We start from the raw sequence: 20,361 nt of genomic DNA, 5'->3' as shown, positions 1-20,361 counted from the left end.
GCTGCCTCCTACAGTATTTTTCTTGCCTTTATTTTCTTGTTCTTTGTCCATTTTCTACTATTACTCTTTTCTGAGATTCACCCAGTGTTAACATTTTGCATTCGTGGTTTGCTTTCCAGAGGAATTCTCAGAGAACTTACACAGAAACCTGAGAATTTTTATGAGCCAAAATTGAAGGAGCCAGGCTCCACAGGAATCTGAGATCCTGCTGATGAGAAAGTAACAGTACTCATATAACATTTCATCATCTAAGAGGATCATAAGATGATTGCAAACAAATCAATCCAACAAGTTAGTGTCACTATGAGTGAGTTTCTGTACCTCTGAGTCAACCCCTAGCTGTTCTCTAAACTTTAGATCACTGCCTTGAACTGCAGGTATCACAGACATGTTTCATGTCCTTTTTAGGTAAGACCAGTTCTAACTTAATATTCCCCAAATCATTCCTGCCCCCCCCCCAAAATAAATACCATTAAGATACATATTGCTTTGTAATGAAACGGAACATGGACCTCTGGCAGAAAGGAATTTATTACAGCTGTCTGGCTCCAGGTAAATTCCTCCATCCGTTTACCTAGAGTTTGGCTTTCAAGAAATAAACTGAGGCCTTTGTTCTGTGATCAAAATTAATCCTCATTTTTTTTGTTTCTACTTAAAAAAACCCTCTGGTATTGCGTTTTAATAAATATTTTTACCCCTACAGCAGTCACAGCTGGTCCTACCATTAGACCGAGTAAGCCAGTCACTTCAGGTGGCAGTTGGTGGGAGGTGGCAGGAAGATTTTGGAGAGGAGATCTGTGTGATGCACAGTGTATCCTTGTACTTCATAAGCTAAGCAGTTGCCTTCAAGGTGTGGTAGATGAGATTGTCCTATAGTGACTACTGGAGAAATATTTAAATGCTGGTCCTGTTTGGTTTTGCACATGGAATGGAAGTGTGGGACATTATGACACTAGAAATGTTAGAAAATGATTTGGGCCTACTGCTTCTATGTAGCTTTTAGCTTTTAAAAAAAGTAATGATTTCATTTCAAATGGAAAGGACACTTGTAAACTGCTTAACCTATTTGCTACTACATGAAGGAGGAGGAAGAAAATAATAGATGATGACAAAGTAGATACTTAGAATAATAATTACAGCCTTTTACACCCTGCACCTCATGCTGTCCTCTGATCAAAACAGTATATCATGTCTTCATGACATACTCACCTTTGCATGAGAAATCATATGGAACTAAAGTAAAAACTGCTAATAGCACAGATTCACATACTGCACTGGCAAAATGAAGTGGCAGATCCTGGCAGACTGTGCAGGGCAGAAAAATGCTGAAGGACAGAGTGCACTACACCGACTACTGTGTCCTCCATAAAGTAGCCAGCTGCCTTTAAATGGTGGACACCATTTCTAAGAGAGAATGGTAGGGAGCTATCGTACCCTCAACTTTGGCAGCAGAACATCTTATCTTAGCCCTGTCAGTCAGCAGTATTTGTGGGGGGGAGAAGAATTGAAGAACACAGAGGGGTTTTCAGGTACTGAGACCTAAAGGTAAAGGCAAGGTAAAGGTTCTCCCTTGACAAGATTGCCTAGTTGTGACCAACTATAGGCCTAAGAGCCACAAAATAAAACAATTTGAATAGTAGCCCGATCCATACTGTTAATCAGTGATTCATTCATTCATGCCTGAAAGTGTTCTTACTCTAAAACTTATCCTAACTGCAGTTGTGCATTCATATTCCTATGTACCCCTCCTTAAAACTACCAATCCCAGCATGCAACAGGAGGCAGCTAGAGGAGTCACACTGGAATAGTACCTCTTTAAGAGCTCGTCTGATAAACACCTAAGTCTGAAGTTATCCAAACACCTCAGAGTCAAGCACCATGCCCCTAACCCATAAGAAATAATGGCAATGGATCTGTAGTTCTCACAGCCCTCTAACTCCAGGGAGGTTTTCTTCAAGAAAACTAGTCTCTCTCATAGAAGCAGACATCCCCCCTCCCCACAGAACAAGGCATTTAACACCTCTGGATTCACCTAACAGAACTATATCTGTTGCTGTTGCTTCTTGTTGCTGAGTGCCTTCACGTCATTTCTGACTTAGGCAAATCTATCGTAAGATTTATTTGATAAAGATCTCTTTAGAGTAAGTTTGCTAATGCCTTCCTCTGAGGCTGAGAAAATGTGACTTACTCAAGGTCACCCAGTGGGTTTCCATGACCGGCTGGGGATTCAAAGCCTGGTCTCCCAGAGCCCTAGTCCAATACCACAGTTATTGCACATTTTGGAGAGGTATCTAAGTGCACTGCCTGGACAAGTTGCTTGGGAACACTCAAATCACTACTCATGTTGGCTCTCTAATCCATGTCTGCTAGATTTTACCAGCCAAAATGTGAAGAGATAAAACTTAAATGTTGTGGGGTGGACTGATTCATGTGCCTTGTCCATATCATCCCACTACAAGAACTGAAACTAATCCCAATTAGCCTGACCAGACAGTGCACCAGATATCTCTCCATACTCTGCAATAACTAGTGTTACGTTCTGGATATGAGTGACTTTATCCTTGATAACTGTCTTAACTGCCTGAATGAGTTTTATGCTGTGTAAGAAATTCCCTTGTATTTAATCACCACAGATTTTGATTAATTGGTCCATTTTTAATTAATATTATATGAGGGTCAGTTTAGGATTTAGATAATTGAGGGATCAAATTAGATTATTCATGTACTGATGTTCATTGTGATTAATCCATCTTGGTAAGATATGCAAAACCAGAAAACTATCAGATTACCTTGGTGCTAGATCTAGAGTGAGTGCAGAGACAACGAAAAAAAAATCAGAAAATAAAGAAGTGAAGACCAATGGAAAATTATATTAGAATGATTATACAGTTGGCCCTCCATTTTTGTGGGGGATCCATTCCGGACCCCCACACACATGAAAACGGGGGCTCACACATATTCAAGCCCCATAGGCCTGAATGGGGCGCCCCCTCCCCCTGTGCGCACGCCATTGAAAACAGCGGAGGTCACCACTCCACGGATGTTCAAGGTCGCGGATCTCAGATATGTGAGTTAGGAGAGGCAACTGTATTTTCTAAATATTGGTAGTGAAAGTTCTTTTTTAATATGTTTTATTTATTAAAGATTTTAACAATACATGAAAAGATATGAAAAAGTAAAGAAAAAGAAAAAAGCTATAGAAAGAGAAAAGACAAAGAAAGAAACCGGTTACTTCCAATCAGTCTTTCAGCAATGAGTGCAACCTCACCCATTAGCATTAACCCAACTTCTCTAATTTCCATAATCAGTTCTTTCTAATCATCAAAGCCAAAAGTTACCAAGCCATTTTTTTCTACAAAAATCCATAAGGGGTTGCCAGTCTTTGAGAAATGTCACTAATTATCTTTCTCTAATCACACAAGACAATTTGATCATTCCTGCTAAGTGTCAGTTTCACCATCCATTCCTCCATAATAGGTAATATTTATTTCTTCCATCTTTGTGTGCACAACAATCTTGTTGCTGTGGTCCTGTATTGAAATAATCTTTCATAGGTCTTCTCCACCTTCACATCCATGAGTTCCAAAAGGAATAGTTTTGTTTTTAATTGAATGTTAAGTCTTTAAAATGATCTGCATCAACATGTGTATTCAAATCCTTTTTTTTTTAAAGTTTTTTCACAGGTCCACCACATATATGATAGTGAAAATTCTTAATGACTGGAAGAAAGTAGATAAAGGATTTTATAACAGAATTGTTTGTGGATTCAAACAGTTTTAAGGAGCTGTTTTAGCCTGTTTATAGATATTTTTATTTCTGTATTTAATTTTTTAAATGTTTTTATCTGTTGTACAGATGTACAACAAGCCTCCTCAGGGCTGAGAGAGGGCAGACGAAAGAAAGAAAGAAAGAAAGAAAGAAAGAAAGAAAGAAAGAAAGAAAGAAAGACACTAAAGTAGGAGAGGTTCTTAAAAGATTGCTAAAAAATGAGAAAGCAGGAAATACAGTCAGCCTTTTGTATCCATGGGGGTTCTGTTCCAGACCCATCGACTGATGCCAAAACCCATGAGACCTCAAATCACGTTGGTTTTAATTGCAGTGCACTGTACATGCACTGCCATTGGAGTGGATGGGGTGGGCACCCCTGGATGCTCAAATCTGCAGATGGCAAGCAGATGGCAAAGTTGGGGCACATGAACTGTAAATTAAGTAATCATGTGATTACTGGGGCATACAAGAAAATGTTGCAATGTTGACTGCTCTTGTTCAGTCAATGTGTCCGTTGAAGCTTGGATGCAATGGGAAATTCACCATCCTTTAGGTTCTTCCCACCACACCTTAAAAGCTACTCATATTTTTACAAATCTTTATGTTTCCTCAGGAGTGTTAATACCTTCTCCTTGTATTTATAGCTGTTGTTACCTGCCAGTAAGTAAGCTTTGATTTATGGCCACCTTGTCCGGTGAGAGGCTTAAGAGCCATCAACTGCCCTGCTCAAGTCTTGCCAGTTCAGGGCTGTGGATCCTTTGATTGAAACAATCTGGCTGTAGTGTTGTCTTCTTTTTGTCATGCCTAATACTTTACTGAGCATTATTTTTCCATGTATAGTGTCATTTCCTGTGCAGTGTCATTCTTACATAAGCAATAATGCTCACCTTTACACTAAAAAAAAAAAAAAGGATATGAATAGGATGTCCAATAAAACTACACAGTGTAGATTATTCTTGTTAAGGGTCAAAAAGCAGCCAGCCAGAGTCTCTCTCTCTCTCTCTCTCTCTCTCTCTCAACTCCATTCCATCTTTATTCTTGTTCTTCCCCCTCTCCAACAGGCACTTCACATTCAATGGTCACTGAGTACAATGAGCCCTTGATAACTGCTGAGGTTTGGTTCTAGGATCTCTCATGGATACCAAAATCCATGAATGCCCAAGTCCCATTATATACAATGGCATAGTAAAACAGTGTCTCTTCTATAACATGGCAAAATCAAGGTTTCTTTTTGGAATTTTTTAAAATATGTATATTCAAGCCATGGGTGGTTGAATCCATGGATAGCAAATCCGTGAACACAGATTGGTACTTGATTGACACTTGAAGAATGAGATCTCAGTTGATGTAAAGGATGATGTATTTATTCAGGATCTGAAAATGGAAACACAGGGTTAAATAAAACGGGGGGGTCAAAAATTATAGATAGAAAGAAGAAGAATTTAGATCTTTGGGTCAGTTTTCATTTTAGAAAGAGATGCTTTAGGGTTTTGTTTTTATTTCATGTCCTTTCTAGAATATATAAATTGATATGATACATTATTATTCCATGGGACTGTGGGGGTTTAATTAAGCTAATCTAAACCACCATTAGAGTGAATTAGAAGTTGTACGTGGTGTGTTCGTGCAGCAGTGTGCATGCATGGTGGAAGGGTGACAAAAAAATAACGATGCAACATGGCTTGATGCCATGCCATGCAGACTCCCATTGGTGTTCAGCCCACCTTGGGAGCAGGCCATACGGACAGTAGGATTTCAACCTGCATTCAGAAAACACAGGATTGAGCTGCTTTTTCCTGCCCATTTGCTCCATTCCCATGATTCTATATAATAAACTAAAAGAATAACAGAGAAGCTTATCATTCTTCCATATAAATAGTCTGAGATTCCAAGACTTAAAAGTGCTTAAGTGGAGTGTTGATGCTAACTCTGCCTATTTGCACTTTAACATGATTCATGAACTGGAAACACGGGCAGCCAGAAAATGATAAAAGGGACCTCCAAACAGATACAGATTATCTGACAAATGGCACTCAGTCCCTCAGTTTAAACAGATGGGGGTGATGAACTACACCTGAATCAATATGGTAAAAAGGCTAAATTTCTGAATGGGGCATGGTGTGACCAGATTTTTGAGAACTCTGTTTATACAGCCCTATTCCATAAGGATCTGAAATCTGAATAAAAACATTATGGACATGGTGATTTTATTAATCTGGCAGATCCTCACACTTATAACTAATTTAATAGACAAAAACAGCATAGCAGAAAGAAACACACTGCTTACTAAATGCCACCCAGCCCTGGAAGGAGAGATGCAGGCCCAGCTCCATCAGGCCTGGTCTAGATTAATAAGCAGAGCCCTCCCTCCAGTCCATCTTGGTCCAGGCCTCAGAGGGAGAGAAGGACTGCTGGCCCTGATTCCCTTTCCCATCAGGTTTCCCTTCTCCTTTTGTGTCGTGTCTTTTTAGATTGTAAACCTGAGGGCAGGGAACTGTCTAATTAAAAATAATTAGGGGAAAGAGAGGAGAATAATACACTCTCAGAATAAGACAATAGAACAAAAAAAGAAATATTGCCCCCCTCCCATATTCTGATTACTGTATGGTATACTTTCAAGGGACTCAATGACCGGCATAGAATGGCTGCAAAAAAGATACAGAACCTTAGCTCAGAAAGAAAATTGTGTGTGGAGGGGGGGGAGGGTTACAGATAAAAGAAGGGATCTGGATGAGACTTTAGAGTTGAATTAGACTGTAGTTTATTAAAATGAACAACTACTTGAGACACCTAATTCTAATCTCAGTACTAGGTCTTGGGGTAAACTAAGGGTGAATTATTATCTTCTTAAAGTCCTTACATGGAATGGTGAATGCTGGGCCTTCAAGCAAAGAGATCATTAAGTTTTGGGAGGGCTTTGAGGTTTTTTTAGATCTTATAATGCAATTTCATTTTGAGATACATGATCTACTAAAAAAATTTTTAAATGTTTTGAATAACTATCTCATAAATGATATTTCTTTTGTTGAGCCTAGGAAATGAAAGAGAAGATGAAAAGCAGACCTGGCATTATCCTTTTCCACTTCTCTTCAGGCAACAACTAAATGGCTCACACCATTAAATAAAATTACAGTGGCTGTTTTACTCAAGTTTAGATCCAAGTTCTTCCCATTATTGTTATTTTTCAATATCTATATTCTCCTACTTTGAACTAGAAATTCTATAAAAGAGACTTGGAAAGATGTTAACATATATATAATGGAATTACAATCTAAATTTCAGAGCTAATCTAATGCTAATGAGGGACTGGAGGAGTATATGCCTGACACATACAGAGGCCATTTTGCCCTCATGGTTCTAAATGAAAACCATTGCTTTTATATTGCTGCAGAATTAATTTTTTTATCTTGATGTATTGATTTATGCTTCCTCTAAGCAGCTTATGGGCTTTTCTATAGGGAAAAGGCTTTGAAAATAATCCTCAATCTTTTGTTCATCTTTTTATATACGGTTTGACCTATTGGAGTTAAATGCAAGTAATGAATCTGAGTTTTATGCTTGGTACAAGAGATTATGCTGGTCAGAAGAAACAATATTAGGACCACTGTTTTTTCAAAATCTCTACCTTGGGTGGAAAAATCCAAAAATTTTCAGTCTGAGGGGCTGCAATAATACATTGAACATTTCATTACAAAGATATTGAAGTGTCTTAAATTGGAAGCTCATTCAAAATGTTTATAAAAGAATGCTCCTGAGTGGTTTTATAAAGTGCATTGCTAACTAAAAAAATAACTGAGAAATTGATATATGTGAGATAGGAAAGAATTGTAGTCCTTTACCCCTAAGAGAATTATTTGGTAAGAAAGGCAATTTAAAATCTCCCTTCCAAAGAAGAACACACAGTACAAATGGGTGGAAGGCATTGAAAGACCACTCATATTAAACAATAAGTCTAAATTGTTTTAGCCATTGGCACTTGTCCTCAGGCTCAAGTAGCTCTGATATCTCAACTGACATTTTGGAGTGTTGTTTTTCTAAAGGTTTTCAGAAACTAGGGAGAAGCCAATTCCAAATACATTTCTTCTGAATCTACATAATTTACCATAGTTTACCAGAATAGAACCAAGGAGCCCACTCAAAATATCTGGTCATGTCTTCTCTCCCCACCTCCCTGCCTTGAATTTCATTACTTTACCTTATTATGAAGAAATATGCTGGTATGGACACTGGAGCCAAATGTGGAATATTAAAAAAAAAAAAGCTAATGACAGACTTGGTGGTTTTTTAACAAGTTTGAAATGTTATCCTTCTAGTTTTGTTGCGCCAAAGAAACTTACCTAGCTTGGGTGTGCTTTTGGATTTGATTCCTGGAGGCTCAGGTTTCAGCAGCAGCTAGGAGTGCATTTGCACAGTTAAGTCTTGTGTGTCACCTGCACCCATTTCTTGATGTCAGATCATCAGATCTGGCCACAGTGACACATGCCTTAGTTATATTCTGGTTGGATTACTGCAACATGTTGTACATGGGGCTGCCTTTGAAAAGTGTTTGGAAATATCAACTAGTCCAAAGAACTGCAACCAGATTGTGAATGGTGGCTGGCTACAGGGAGCACACAACTCTCTTGTTGCAACAGTTTCACTGGCTGCTGGTCCATTTTTAGGCACAATTCAAAGTGTTGGGTTGGACTTATAAAAGCTTCATACAGCCCAGGTCCAGTTGATTTGAAGGATCCAGCATAGTGTAGTGATTTGAGTGCAGGGCTACAATTCTGGAGACCAAGGTTTGATTCCCACTGGTGATCTTGGGTTAGTCACATGCGCTCACACTCAGGGGAAGGCAATGGCAAACCTCCTCTGAACAAATCTTGCCAATAAAACCCTGTGATAGGTTTACCTTTGGGTCACCATAAGTTGGAAGCGACTTAAAGGCCCACAACAACAACAAATTCTCCAATACAAACCTCCCTAAGTTTTGAGACCTGCTGGGGAGACACTTCTCTGTGTCCCACTGCCTTCATAGGTACATCTGATAGTAACATGGAGAAGGCCTTCTCAGTGGCTGCTCCAGGCTATGGAACTCCTTCCCAAAGGAGTTAGACTGGCACTCTCTCTATTTGTTTTCTGTAAGCAGCTGAAGACTTTTCTATTTGGGAACTGATTGTTTAGGTGGGATGGAACCAAGCAATAGGCTGAATTTTCAATTTGTTGTTTTGTTCTGATGTTGCAGGTTTTTTACATCTTATATTCTAAATGGGTTTTTTTAATTGACAGTTTAACCATTTTTTAATGTTTATATTTTGTGAAATTTAAATTCTGTTTTTTTAAAAAAAAACTATTGAAAGCTGCCTTGAGTCCCAAACTGGGAAAATGGTGGGATATAAATATAACTACAACTACTTAACAACAAAGATGATGACAACAACAATCTTCTTGCCTCCTTATCACAGATCAAGCAATGCTAGTTCAGTTCAGTCAATGCACTGTCACAACCCATTAAAACAAAGCAAAGCAATAAAAACATAATTGTTAAGACATACACATATTTAAAATATGATGTGATAGGAAAGATAAAACCATGACATATAAATTCAAATTAGGATGAAACCATTATGTTACAACAGCTTTGAGCAGAGAAGAATTTACCATGGTAGCCAGCCCAGGAACTGCAAAGAGAATTGTCAAAAACTGTTTTTTGCATGCTTCCTCCTGCAGAAACTTTGAAAACTGATGTTCTCCATGAATGGTATCTCTGGAACCAATCTATATATCTTCCTCTTTCCAATTTGTATTAAATGAGAGAAAGCATTTTACAAAAGGGTGGAAGCAGTCAGGGAAATTTATGAAAACAGAAGAAGTACAATAAAGTGATGATTCAATATGACACCATAGAAATGGAAACAATATTCAAAAGTATTAGGAAAAATAGTTGAAAATTGATTTATTTCTCAGTATTGGGAAACTCTAATCAGGAATCCTAAACAGGCAAGAATCTTCACAATTTTGGGCTTTTTCTAAACAAAAAATGTATGTGTGTTGAAAACAGCATTTTCTGCACAGAGAATAACCTTTTTTTGGTAGAAAATGCTTTTTTCTGTATAGGAAGTGTGTTTTCTGTGCAAGAAATAATGTTTTTTGTGCAAACACACACACACACACACAGAGTTTTGCATTGAAAAAGTCCAAAACTATGAACAGTCTTCAAAACCTGCAGTTTTTGATGACTTACAGCAAGGAGAAGAATATTTGTTTGTTTTTTCTGTAAAAAAGACTTTTAGGAAGATTTACACCCCATCACACTAACATTAAAAGGGCAAGGAGAACTAACAATATGGCGCTTTCACTTGAAATATATTGTGACTGCGTCTGTATGGACGTGCATGTGCACACGCACACATGCGCGCACACATGATTTAGCAGAAAAACACTGAAATTATCAAATACCAAGATTTCTACATGCCTAGTGACCCATAGGTGATCCAGGTGATTCCCTGGATGTTGGATAGCATTTACTAAGGTATGGTTAGCAAACAATAAACAAAATCACAGATCCAGAAGGCTAGATCTGATGCATTTTTTTAGAGCCAGAAACATTTAAGTTCTTAAACAGGCCTACCTTACTATATTATTGACTTGAACTAAAGCTTTGTTTTTAGGCTATGACAAAATATTACTGTGTTACACAAGAAAGGAACTTTTGGGGGAAAAATACATTGTGAAATTGTACATTTCTATTTTGGTTGCAAGCTTTTGTCTCTTCTCATTTGACATTTGTTTATATGAACCAAATCTAATAACTAAATTAAAAATTTCCCTTCTGGACTGAACAGTTCTCATTCCCACATATTACACTGACCTTTTTAGTACAATAACAATCTACCAAAACTGGTAAGTTTGGAAAGATCCATGGAGCACAGTATACTCTCCAAACCATTCTTAGCATATTGTCCTTTTATTTTCAGATTGCATTGAAGTGTGCAGACATCTGCAATCCTTGCCGGCTCTGGGAAATGAGTAAACAGTGGAGTGAACGGGTTTGTGAGGAATTCTACAGGCAAGGTCAGTGATCCTGACAGACTTCTCACCTTGTGCTCTTAGCCAGTAAATCAGAATTTTGTTAATCTAAAATGGCAGTTACTCAGCCAGACAACTCCAAATGCTCAGTTGAAGTCACCTACAAAAATATGCTGACAGAAAGGTGATCTCATTAAATAAACAGCTGGGATTGAAGGGCAAAAACAATTTAACAGAGTTGTAGCTATTTGATTGGTTTGATTATAGTTCTGTTAGCATGTTCACTAACCATCCTTTAAAAAATAAAATAAAAAAACATTGGCCTAAAGTATAAAATCACTTGGTCTACACATAAAACTCTATCAGCATTGCCCCCCCCCCCCTCAATCACTTCTTATCACTGAAAAAACACTTGAAAATAGCTGGGAGGATCTTGAGCTAATGTAGGAATTTATCACATTTAAAAAAACCCAACTTACCCCTTCAACGATTATGGGATGCAGCCAGGACTTATTGCATGGAAAAGGTCACCGATGCCACCGCCCAACTGCATCCCACCTAAAACCTGGCTCCCAGTCACTCTTAGCTCGCTGCTTTCCAAAAACAGGAAGCTCCTGCAAATCGGCCAGCTGAGCACGGCTGGAAGCCGGGTTTGAGGCAGGATGCAGTCGGGTGGCAGCATCAGCAGTATTTTCCATGCTATAGTTCCTGACTGCATTCTGTAATCAACTGTAAAACAGAAGGGGCAAGTTGGGTTTTTTTAATGTAATAAACTCTGTATTCTCTGTTACTACAGTATGGCTTATGCTACAAGTATTACATTTAAGAACTACACTTGTATACAGTAACATCTAAGAACTTTCCCATCTGAGAACTCTGCCAGCCTCTGCTTGTTTTCAAACTAAGGCTGCATCCGCACTGCAAAAATAATCCAGTTGGCAACACTTAAACTGCCATGACTCAATGCTATGAAATCCTGGGATCTGTAATTTGTTGTGGCACCAGAGAACAGAACAGAGGAGGCCAAACGTCTCACAAAACTACAGTACTCAGAATTCCTTAGCATAAAACCATGGTAGTTAAAGTGGTGTCAACCTGGGTTATTTCTGAGTGCAGATGCAGCCTAAGTGAAACATCATCTTGAAGGTTGTAGGGATGGGAGGAATATTTGAAAAAAATCTAAAAATGGTCTAAATATGCTTTTTTCCCTCCAAGTGTTTTCAAGATGAGAAGAATCATGGGCTGATGAGAATCTTCATAATTCAGGACTTTTTCTGCTCAAAATTTGCTGATTATTTTATGCACAAAAAGTATTTTCTGGACAAGAAACAGAATTTTCTGTGTGGAAAATGTTTCAAAGCAGAAATACCAATTCCCGTGCAAAAATGCAGTTTTCTGAGCAGAAAATGCTATAATTGGGGATTTATTCTGTATAAAATTTGCACTGGGTTGATTTGCATAGAAAACAGCATTTTCTGTACATGAACTGATACAGTGGTACCTCGGGATACGAAATACCCAGGTTACGAAATTTCCGGGATACGAAAAAATCCCATAGGAAATAATTGTTCCGGGTTACGAATGTTTTTCAGGTTACGAAAAAATTTTTGGTGCTTTTTTCGGCTTTTTCGCACGGAATCGCGGCTTTTCCCCATTAGCGCCTATGGCATTTCGGCTTACGAAGGCTTTTCGGGTTACGAAAGCGGCCGCGGAACGAATTAATTTCGTAACCCGAGGGAGCAGTGTATTTTTGTTTTGCGACATTTTCCATGGCAAAAATGCTATTTTCTTCATGGAAAATATTGTTTTCTGCAAAGAACAACCATATGCAAATTTTGTGTATAATAAAATTTGGAATTAGTCTTTGAAAACTGTGTTGTTTTCAAAACCTTTCATGCAGAAGGGTGTAAATGGCTGAAATTACTCATTGCTACCTTCAAGAATAAATATTGTGAAGAATTACATCCTTACAGAGTTGTGCTTGTGTTATCACAGATCTATATAGCCGGAATGCATGTTATCAGATACCCTATGAGTATGCTAGTAGATCTCACTCTGTAGTATAAAACAAACTCATCAAGCTTCACATAATTTTATATGGTTTAAAATGTCATTGGAAAGTAATACAAATTTACAATTAATTAGTTAAAATTTATCTCAACAATGTGCTATTGAAATGATCCACGGCACTAGCATAACAGCTGAGTGGCACAAATTGGCATTAAATAATGTGTCCAGACAGAGTGCTCTTTTTCATGGAGATAATGTCTTAATTGTCTTACATCCAGATTTCTTTTAAAAAACCTTCCAAAGAGCATCTGAATCAGGGCTATTTTCTGATCTCAATGAGAATCCCAATGTATTGGAAAGTACATAAATGTCCCACGTCCACAGGAGTGTGGGTATGAGGAGTAACATTTGCTTTGAATAGCTGCCAGTCCTCTTTGCTTGCCAAAAGCACCACTAATGTGATAAAGTTGTTGGCACAATTTTTGTCCAAGCTATTTGAAAATAACATGCAAAGCAGGTGACTGGAATTTGGGGGACATCTTGTAGGTCCAATTCTGTGTGACCTCTGGAAGAAAATCTGACTCTCACAGGCTAAAATGCCTCGTCTGCCAGTTTAAGTGTTAAGCATGTGTTGCTTGGTAGTAGTCCTTTACCATATGCTCTTCAGAGAGCAGTGCATAAGTACTAGAAGAAGCTAACTTCTCTCTTTTTCATTAGCATATGTAAAAAAAAACCAGATTTGCCTTCTAAAGTTGCTCCTTCTTTCTTGTAGGAGACATGGAGCAGAAATTCGACTTGGAAATAAGCCCGCTTTGTAATCAACAGAAAGACACAATACCTAGTATTCAAATTGGTGAGTGCAATTTCACACCACTGGCTTGAAGTTATGCCAGACAGCATTACTAGGTCGGGGAAGAGATTAATAGAAGGAAACAATGAATTTCAGAGCCAGGCCCAAGACACTTTGCTTCTGAGGAAAAGCATCAAACAACACCCTACAGCTAGCCCAAATGTGTAATATCCAAAGCAAGCCATGTTACTTTGCCTTATGAAAAATACCCCGTATGTCTTTCCCCTCCCTAGAAATACAAAACCACAATAATCCTAAACTAAATATCTCTTTGTTGACCTTGCCTGAGTTCTCAAATTAGCAACTGACTCCTTCTTCTTCATAGAAGGATAGGCTTGCCTGACAAATGTAATCATAGTGCGTGGCACTTCTCATTTGAAAGCACTGTTAGCATTCTGGAGAAAAACATGAAGTGGAACCGCACACTGCAGTTTTGTTCCTAGAAATCATTAAAGCCAAGCATTCATATGAACAAGCCCAAGTAAAAAAAAGTGTGTTTCACAAAGCCTCTCAGTTCTAAGCAAGTGTTCTTCCTTATCTTCTGTAACAGATCCACAACCACTTATTCAAGTAGCAAAATAAATCAGAGACTGTTTTGGGCTCCATTCTCACTAGCCCATTTGCCCTGGATAGAACTGGGTAGATCTGGTTGCCCCCATACCAAATCAGCCCAGTCACAAGTGCCCACTACCCTTTGCCTCGATCGGGGCAGTTTGCCCCTCTGAAGTTCACATTTGCAGCACCGCTTTAAAATTAACCTCCTTTGTTGTCAATCAAATTCACTTCCGCTTTCATCAAAGGTGTCATATCCTGCAGCCATTGGCCAACCAAATGGGTGCTTTCCCCCCTCATTTAAAAAAAAACTGGCAGCAGTGTGCGCATATTCTGTCAACTTGTCAAATTTAAAAACCTCCAGGTGTGTATGTGTGTTGTGTGTAATTGGGTCATTACAGATTATGGCAACCCTAAAACAACTCCATACTGGAGTTTTCTTGGCAAGATTTGTTAAAAGGAGATTTGCCATTGCCTTTCCCCTGAGGCTGAGAGAGTATGACTCTGCCAAAGTCATGAGTTTCCACAGCCTTCCCTTTGAATTCCAGCCTCTAGCTTCCCCTTCACTTCCAGCCCAGCATTTCCTCCTCTTTTGAACCTCTTCTCTTCCCTTCCCTTCCAGCCCAAAGCATTTGCATAATCTGTCACAACAACAACAACAATAATAATAACAACAAATGTCCCTTGCAGGGGAGGCCACCTGAATGCCATCTCTGCATCTGCTTTCCCTCCGATTGCCACCCCAGAATGGCATCTCTCCTTACATACACACATTGTATCAATTTGCCAAATTGAAAGGGAAACATTTGTAACATTTGCATTGTAGCATTCGCATATTCTGTCACACACACACAAAAATAATTTTTAAAAATGCCACTTGCAAAGTGACGTGCCATGCCGGCAGCAAGCAAATGAAAGGGAAATGTAGCACGAGCAGACATATATGTATCAACCTGTAGAAAAAGCATTAGAATAATCTGTCAAAAATAAAATCCCAAAAAAAGCGAGAGAGAAAAAGCTGCCTGCGAGAGGGAGGCATGTTCCGCCCTCTGATCTAAATCCCTCCCCTGAACTTGACCCGATCATGACCAGGCCTAAATTCACATTTGCCGGCAGCAGGGAAGAAATGGGTTTTCCTAAAAGACACGGGAAATAATCCACTTCCAGAAAAAATGCTCCAAGGGGGATTTGCCCTGGATCGAGTGTGAAAGACCCTAATTCTGATGTGTTTAAACTGGTGCCAATGGGAACTTCTGACTTTTAATCCGGTTTACAATTCGGTACAAAAGGTAGTCTGAATGGCCCCTTAGCGAAAGCAGAGGGGGCATTTTTGCAAGACCCCTTGCACAGGTATACCTCAGTTAACAAAGTAGGTATGTTCCTGGATATTACTTCTTTTACTAAAAAAAAAAAGTACCAGAAGCAAAAAAAAACATGGAAAGAATAGGAATAGGTACCTGCACCACCAAAAAAAGAGCAGTTCAACAATTTTCAGCAAACTTCCCCCCCCCCTGAGATTGACAGTTTGCATATATGAAATGAAATAACCAGCTTAATTAACTCTTACATAAGTAAAAACAAATATTTTGAATTTTCTCAAGAGCTCTTGAAAGTATCTTCCAAAAGGCATTCAGGAATTATTTTTCTTCTCTCACCAGCCTCCACTTCGTTTATGATTTCAATTTTGGTGGGCAAATTTTTTATCTATTTTTTAAACATTCTGGGTGTAGCTGAAGTGGAAGCGGTATCTGCATTCATTCATTCCATTTATATGTCACTTTTCTCCAAAAAGGGGACCCAAGGTGCCTCATAAATAGAATTGTTTTAAAACTTTATAATAAAAAAATTTAAAACAATTAAAATCATTTTGCTAAAACAGTATAAAATTGCACAAAACATACAAAAGTTAAAAAAACATAATCAGAACACCCTATTTCTCTCTGTTTTGCTGTTCATGCATGCTCAGTACAGGATTATTTCCTGTTGTAGGGAGGCACATACAGTTTAGCTGCACTCTGTTTTATATTCACCCAATACCTTCCTTGTGCTGGTTGGTTGCATCTGCTTTCAAAGCCTAACCAAATAGAAAATGTATAGAATCCTAGAATCATAGAGTTAGAAGGATCCTTATGGGTCAGGAGATCCAACCCCATTGTCAATGCAGGACCACAGCTAGAGGATCCCCAGAGGGTAGCTGTCCAGACTCTTTTTAAAGACATCCAGAGACGGAAACTCCATCACCTCTCTAGACAATTGCTTCCATTGCTGAACTTGTCTTACTGTCAAAAAGTTTCTTCTAATTTCAATTGAAATCTACCCTCCTGTATCTTAAAAACATTAGACCTGGTCCTGTCCTTTGGGAACACAGTACTCTAAATGAGACCTGACCGGTACAGAATACAGGGGGACTATTGCTTCCTTCATCTTGGAACTATGCTTCTATTAATGCAGGCTAAGATAGCATTTGCCATCTGTGCTGCAGCTCACACGTCTGGTTTACGTTCAGTTTATGATCAACAATAATCCCAAGATCCTTTTCACATGCAGTACTGTTGAACCAAGTGTCCTTCATTCTATACTTGTCAAAAGAAAGGTATGTGTGCCTTCTCTAATAACAACAATGCATATTCCAAATGATGGGTAGGTAGCAGATACACAAGCACATTTCCTTCTCACATTTGTTGTTGGTGGTCTCAGTTAAAGTATGCACTTTTTTGCAAATATTTTTTGCAGATTTCTTTAAAATGAACAGTATTGGATTATGTGTGGTTGGTTGACTTCTTGCATATGAAGGCAGTAGCATCCGATAGAGTGCTTGTGTCTTGATACTTACTCTGTGTGCTTTCTATATCTCTTATCATCCCCATTGTGTGTGTGTGTGCTTATCTTCACAGAGGTTGTTGAATGAGTTTGAAACTTTTGTACCACATATGGCTTTAGCTAATTTGTTTTAATGCCTCTTGTAAGCTGTTTGGGATCCCATATTGCAAGAAAGACTGGATAATTCAAATTGATGAAATAAACAAATAAATAATTAGGGAAGAAACCTTTAGTTTTATTCAGAGATGAGATTGTAATGCAAATTATACTTTGAAGAAATTGGAGGAAGCGTTTGACATCTCAGTCTCATGCTAGAACCAAGGGGGCAAAAGGAGGTATGAGAACTTTCAAGCTGCTGTCTTGCCATACTGAAACAACCAGTCTTGACTAGACTTTCAACAGTGGAGCGATTTCTTCAGATCTATAGTCTGAAGTCACTGCAATAACAGAAGAGTCCATTCTCCCCAAAAAACCCAAACAGAATTATTTGTGCTGTTCTGTTAAGTCTAGGGACTCAGGCTGTAGCTTTGGCGCCTGTGGGTCTGTTGGAAAATCCAATGGATGTCTGCTATTCAACAATAAATAATCTGTATTCCCATCATGTGCTTGCCAAGTAAAAAGGGCAACAGTAACCTTTCAATGTTTATCCACTGTTGACAATTAATAATTTTATTCTTTAAAAGAAGTAGTTGTGCTTTTCTCTGTACCTTAAGGGCATGTAAATTTGGCCCAACTACAGGCACAGCAGTGAGAGATGAAGTTGTTCTGGTTGTCTCTGCCCTTTGGGTAATTAAAGTTGAACTGATATTTGAGATCAAATGTAAACAATTGAATCTTTTCTGTTACATAAATATTAATATTAGCTTCACAGACAGTGACCTTATATAACACAAGATGGCCCATTTCTATTGGTTACATCTGATGTTAGTGAAAGATTACTTTATCCATCATGTGTCTGTGGCAATCACCGTAATATACAGAGAAGATACATCTAGAAAGGGGTTAATGGACACAGAAATCTTGGCCAAAAGAAATCTTGCAATTTTTACATGTTTATCCAGAGTTCTTAGGCTCAGCTTTCCATTCCAGTAGCCACCATGAAAATACACACTAAAATAGTATATTCTGTAATGTATGAAGTTGCCCAAAGTCTTCCTGAACTAGCTCTTGGGACAAGGACAGTAATAGATGTGCTTGCACAACTAAACAAGTTTTTTTTGTAGTTTTTTGTTTATTGAGGAGGAACTGGATTAAAATCTGCATAAGACCCAGAGAGGAGAGAGGAGATGACAGGAAGGAAGGAGAGAGAGAACAGAGATGACAATATTGGCGGGGTACAGACCGCCGCTTTGCAGCGGTCTGGCGCCGCCGCCAGAAGGTCCGCGGGGGAGCCGGAGCCTTCAAACGGCCCGACTCCCGCGCGGACCGAAAAAAGAAGCTCCAAAATGGAGCTTCTTTTGGCGTCGCGTTTGCGACGTAGCGAGGCGCCAGGGGCGCGCTCGCTACGTCAGCAGCGGCGCGACGCGTCTGGACGCTAAGCGTCCGCTACGCAAAGATGGCGGCGCCCATGTAGAAAGGGCGCCGCCATCTTGTACGGACGGAGTCCGTAATAGGCCCAGGGGCGTCTAAAAGAGACGCCCCTTTTTTAAAATGGGACGTCCTCCGGACGTCCCAAAGGGCCGTCTAGAAAGCCCCATTGTTAGTTTACTCTATCTCTACAGTGAAGTACTGGTGTAGAACTACTGAAAGACCCACTAGTACATTTTCCCCTTATCACTCTACTCTAGAGGAAAACATGGTCCTCAGGCTTCATTTCAGGCTCCCTACCAGGGTCCTGGCTTAGCAGGATAATATGTTGAGCAAATAACTTTTGTTTCATTTGCTTCATGTTTTTTCCTAGGCTTCATGACCTACATTGTGGAACCACTCTTTGAAGAATGGGCCAACTTTACTGGGAACACTCCCTTATCTGAAAACATGCTGAACCATCTGAGGAGGAACAAGACCAAGTGGAGGAGTTTGCTTCATAAGCAACACAGCAGCAGCAGCAGCAGCAGAAGCACTGACCACTCTGTTCAAAAGACTGAAAATGAAGAACAGACTTTAAATGAAGGAGGAACCCTGTAGACCTGATCATTTCAGCACTCTATACTACGGTGTGATTGTATCTTTCACAACAGTGAACAAAATCCTAAGGGTCTGTTGGACCATTGTTAACAATGCAGGAAACCAGAAAGCAAGAGGGAAAGCTGAAGCAACAAGTGTCCTGAGTAGAACCTATATCCTAAAGCTCTGCCAAATCCCACTTCCTCATCGTAATATCTGAAGCCATTCATTGCTTCTCATCACAGATTGTCTGAATGAGAAGCTTCTTTCAGTCATGCTGAAGCTGGGCTGGTGAGCAGGTACAACTAACAGGAGCATTCAAGGGCACAGCCAAAACCAATGCATTCTTGGTGATCATTTGCATTCAGTTTGGGTCATACTGTGACATGTGTTTCTGAACAAAAAGGCTTGGAGCAATGTACAGTCTTCAGTCTGGCAGCTGGACTGCACATTAAAAACCACCATCACCAGCACTGTCAGAACTCAGAGGGCATCTGGCTACACAAGAAAAAAAATGATCTCATTTTAAATAAACAAAGCCGTTTTTAAATTTTTGTATTTGGTGCATTGGAAAAGGAATCTTTAAAAACCTTGAAGTAAGGTGATTCTGTGTACACAAAGCTTTTCCATGATGGTGCCCATTAATCATTTTATGCCACTTTAGATTTTAAAAAATCCTGACATTCTTCTCACTACAAGAACAGTATTTCTTACCAAATCAAAAGGGAAGAGTTGTATAGTTTAAATGTTTCCAGATGTCTCTTTTGATGACTGTATCCATGACCTGTTTATATCCGCACATGTATGTCTCCTGTATATATAAAGTGCTACTGATTCCCATACCAGAATACCGAAGTATTATGGGAAAGCTACCTGTATAAACAATGGCACTGTGAACAAAATACTGTTAGTTTTAGTATGGAAGCATTTGTAAATATGTTATAGTCTGTTAATACACTTTTGTTTGCAGATAAAAGCCTTAACTTCTAGCATCCTTAACTATATGTTGGTTGCCAAGAGTCTTATCATGGCCTATTTTCATTTCTCCAGCCAAGAGTTATAGAGGAGCTAAAGCCATCAGATTATTTTTTTAAAAGGTTCATATGCATTCCTTTAGAGAGCCATAGTATTCTACAGATTAATACACATACAGCTCAGACAAACTCTTGCCATCCCCCCCCATTCAGTTAGATAATTTTTTTTAAAAAAAATCACAATATCTTTATTGGAAAACCAGAACCAAA

At 39.0% G+C, this 20,361-nt stretch overlaps 1 protein-coding gene across 5 annotated transcripts in view; it reads left to right on the top strand.

Annotated features, from left to right (window-relative positions):
- PDE7B (phosphodiesterase 7B) overlaps positions 1-19,667 on the top strand; it is a 264,361-nt gene extending 244,694 nt beyond the window's left edge. For all 5 annotated transcript variants that reach the window (XM_042445797.1, XM_042445798.1, XM_042445796.1 and 2 more), the window contains 3 exons: positions 10,728-10,824; positions 13,562-13,642; positions 18,912-19,667. In XM_042445797.1, the coding sequence (XP_042301731.1) occupies positions 10,728-10,824; positions 13,562-13,642; positions 18,912-19,138 (405 nt within the window). In that variant the 3' untranslated portion in view covers positions 19,139-19,667. The remainder of the gene's footprint in view (positions 1-10,727; positions 10,825-13,561; positions 13,643-18,911) is intronic.
- The last annotated feature ends 694 nt before the right edge of the window (positions 19,668-20,361 follow it).

Source organism: Sceloporus undulatus, chromosome 1, assembly GCF_019175285.1.
Source record: "Sceloporus undulatus isolate JIND9_A2432 ecotype Alabama chromosome 1, SceUnd_v1.1, whole genome shotgun sequence".
Lineage (NCBI taxonomy): Eukaryota > Metazoa > Chordata > Lepidosauria > Squamata > Phrynosomatidae > Sceloporus > Sceloporus undulatus.
The sequence above is the reverse complement of the archived record's forward strand: the minus strand, read 5'-3'. Positions and strand labels throughout refer to the sequence as shown.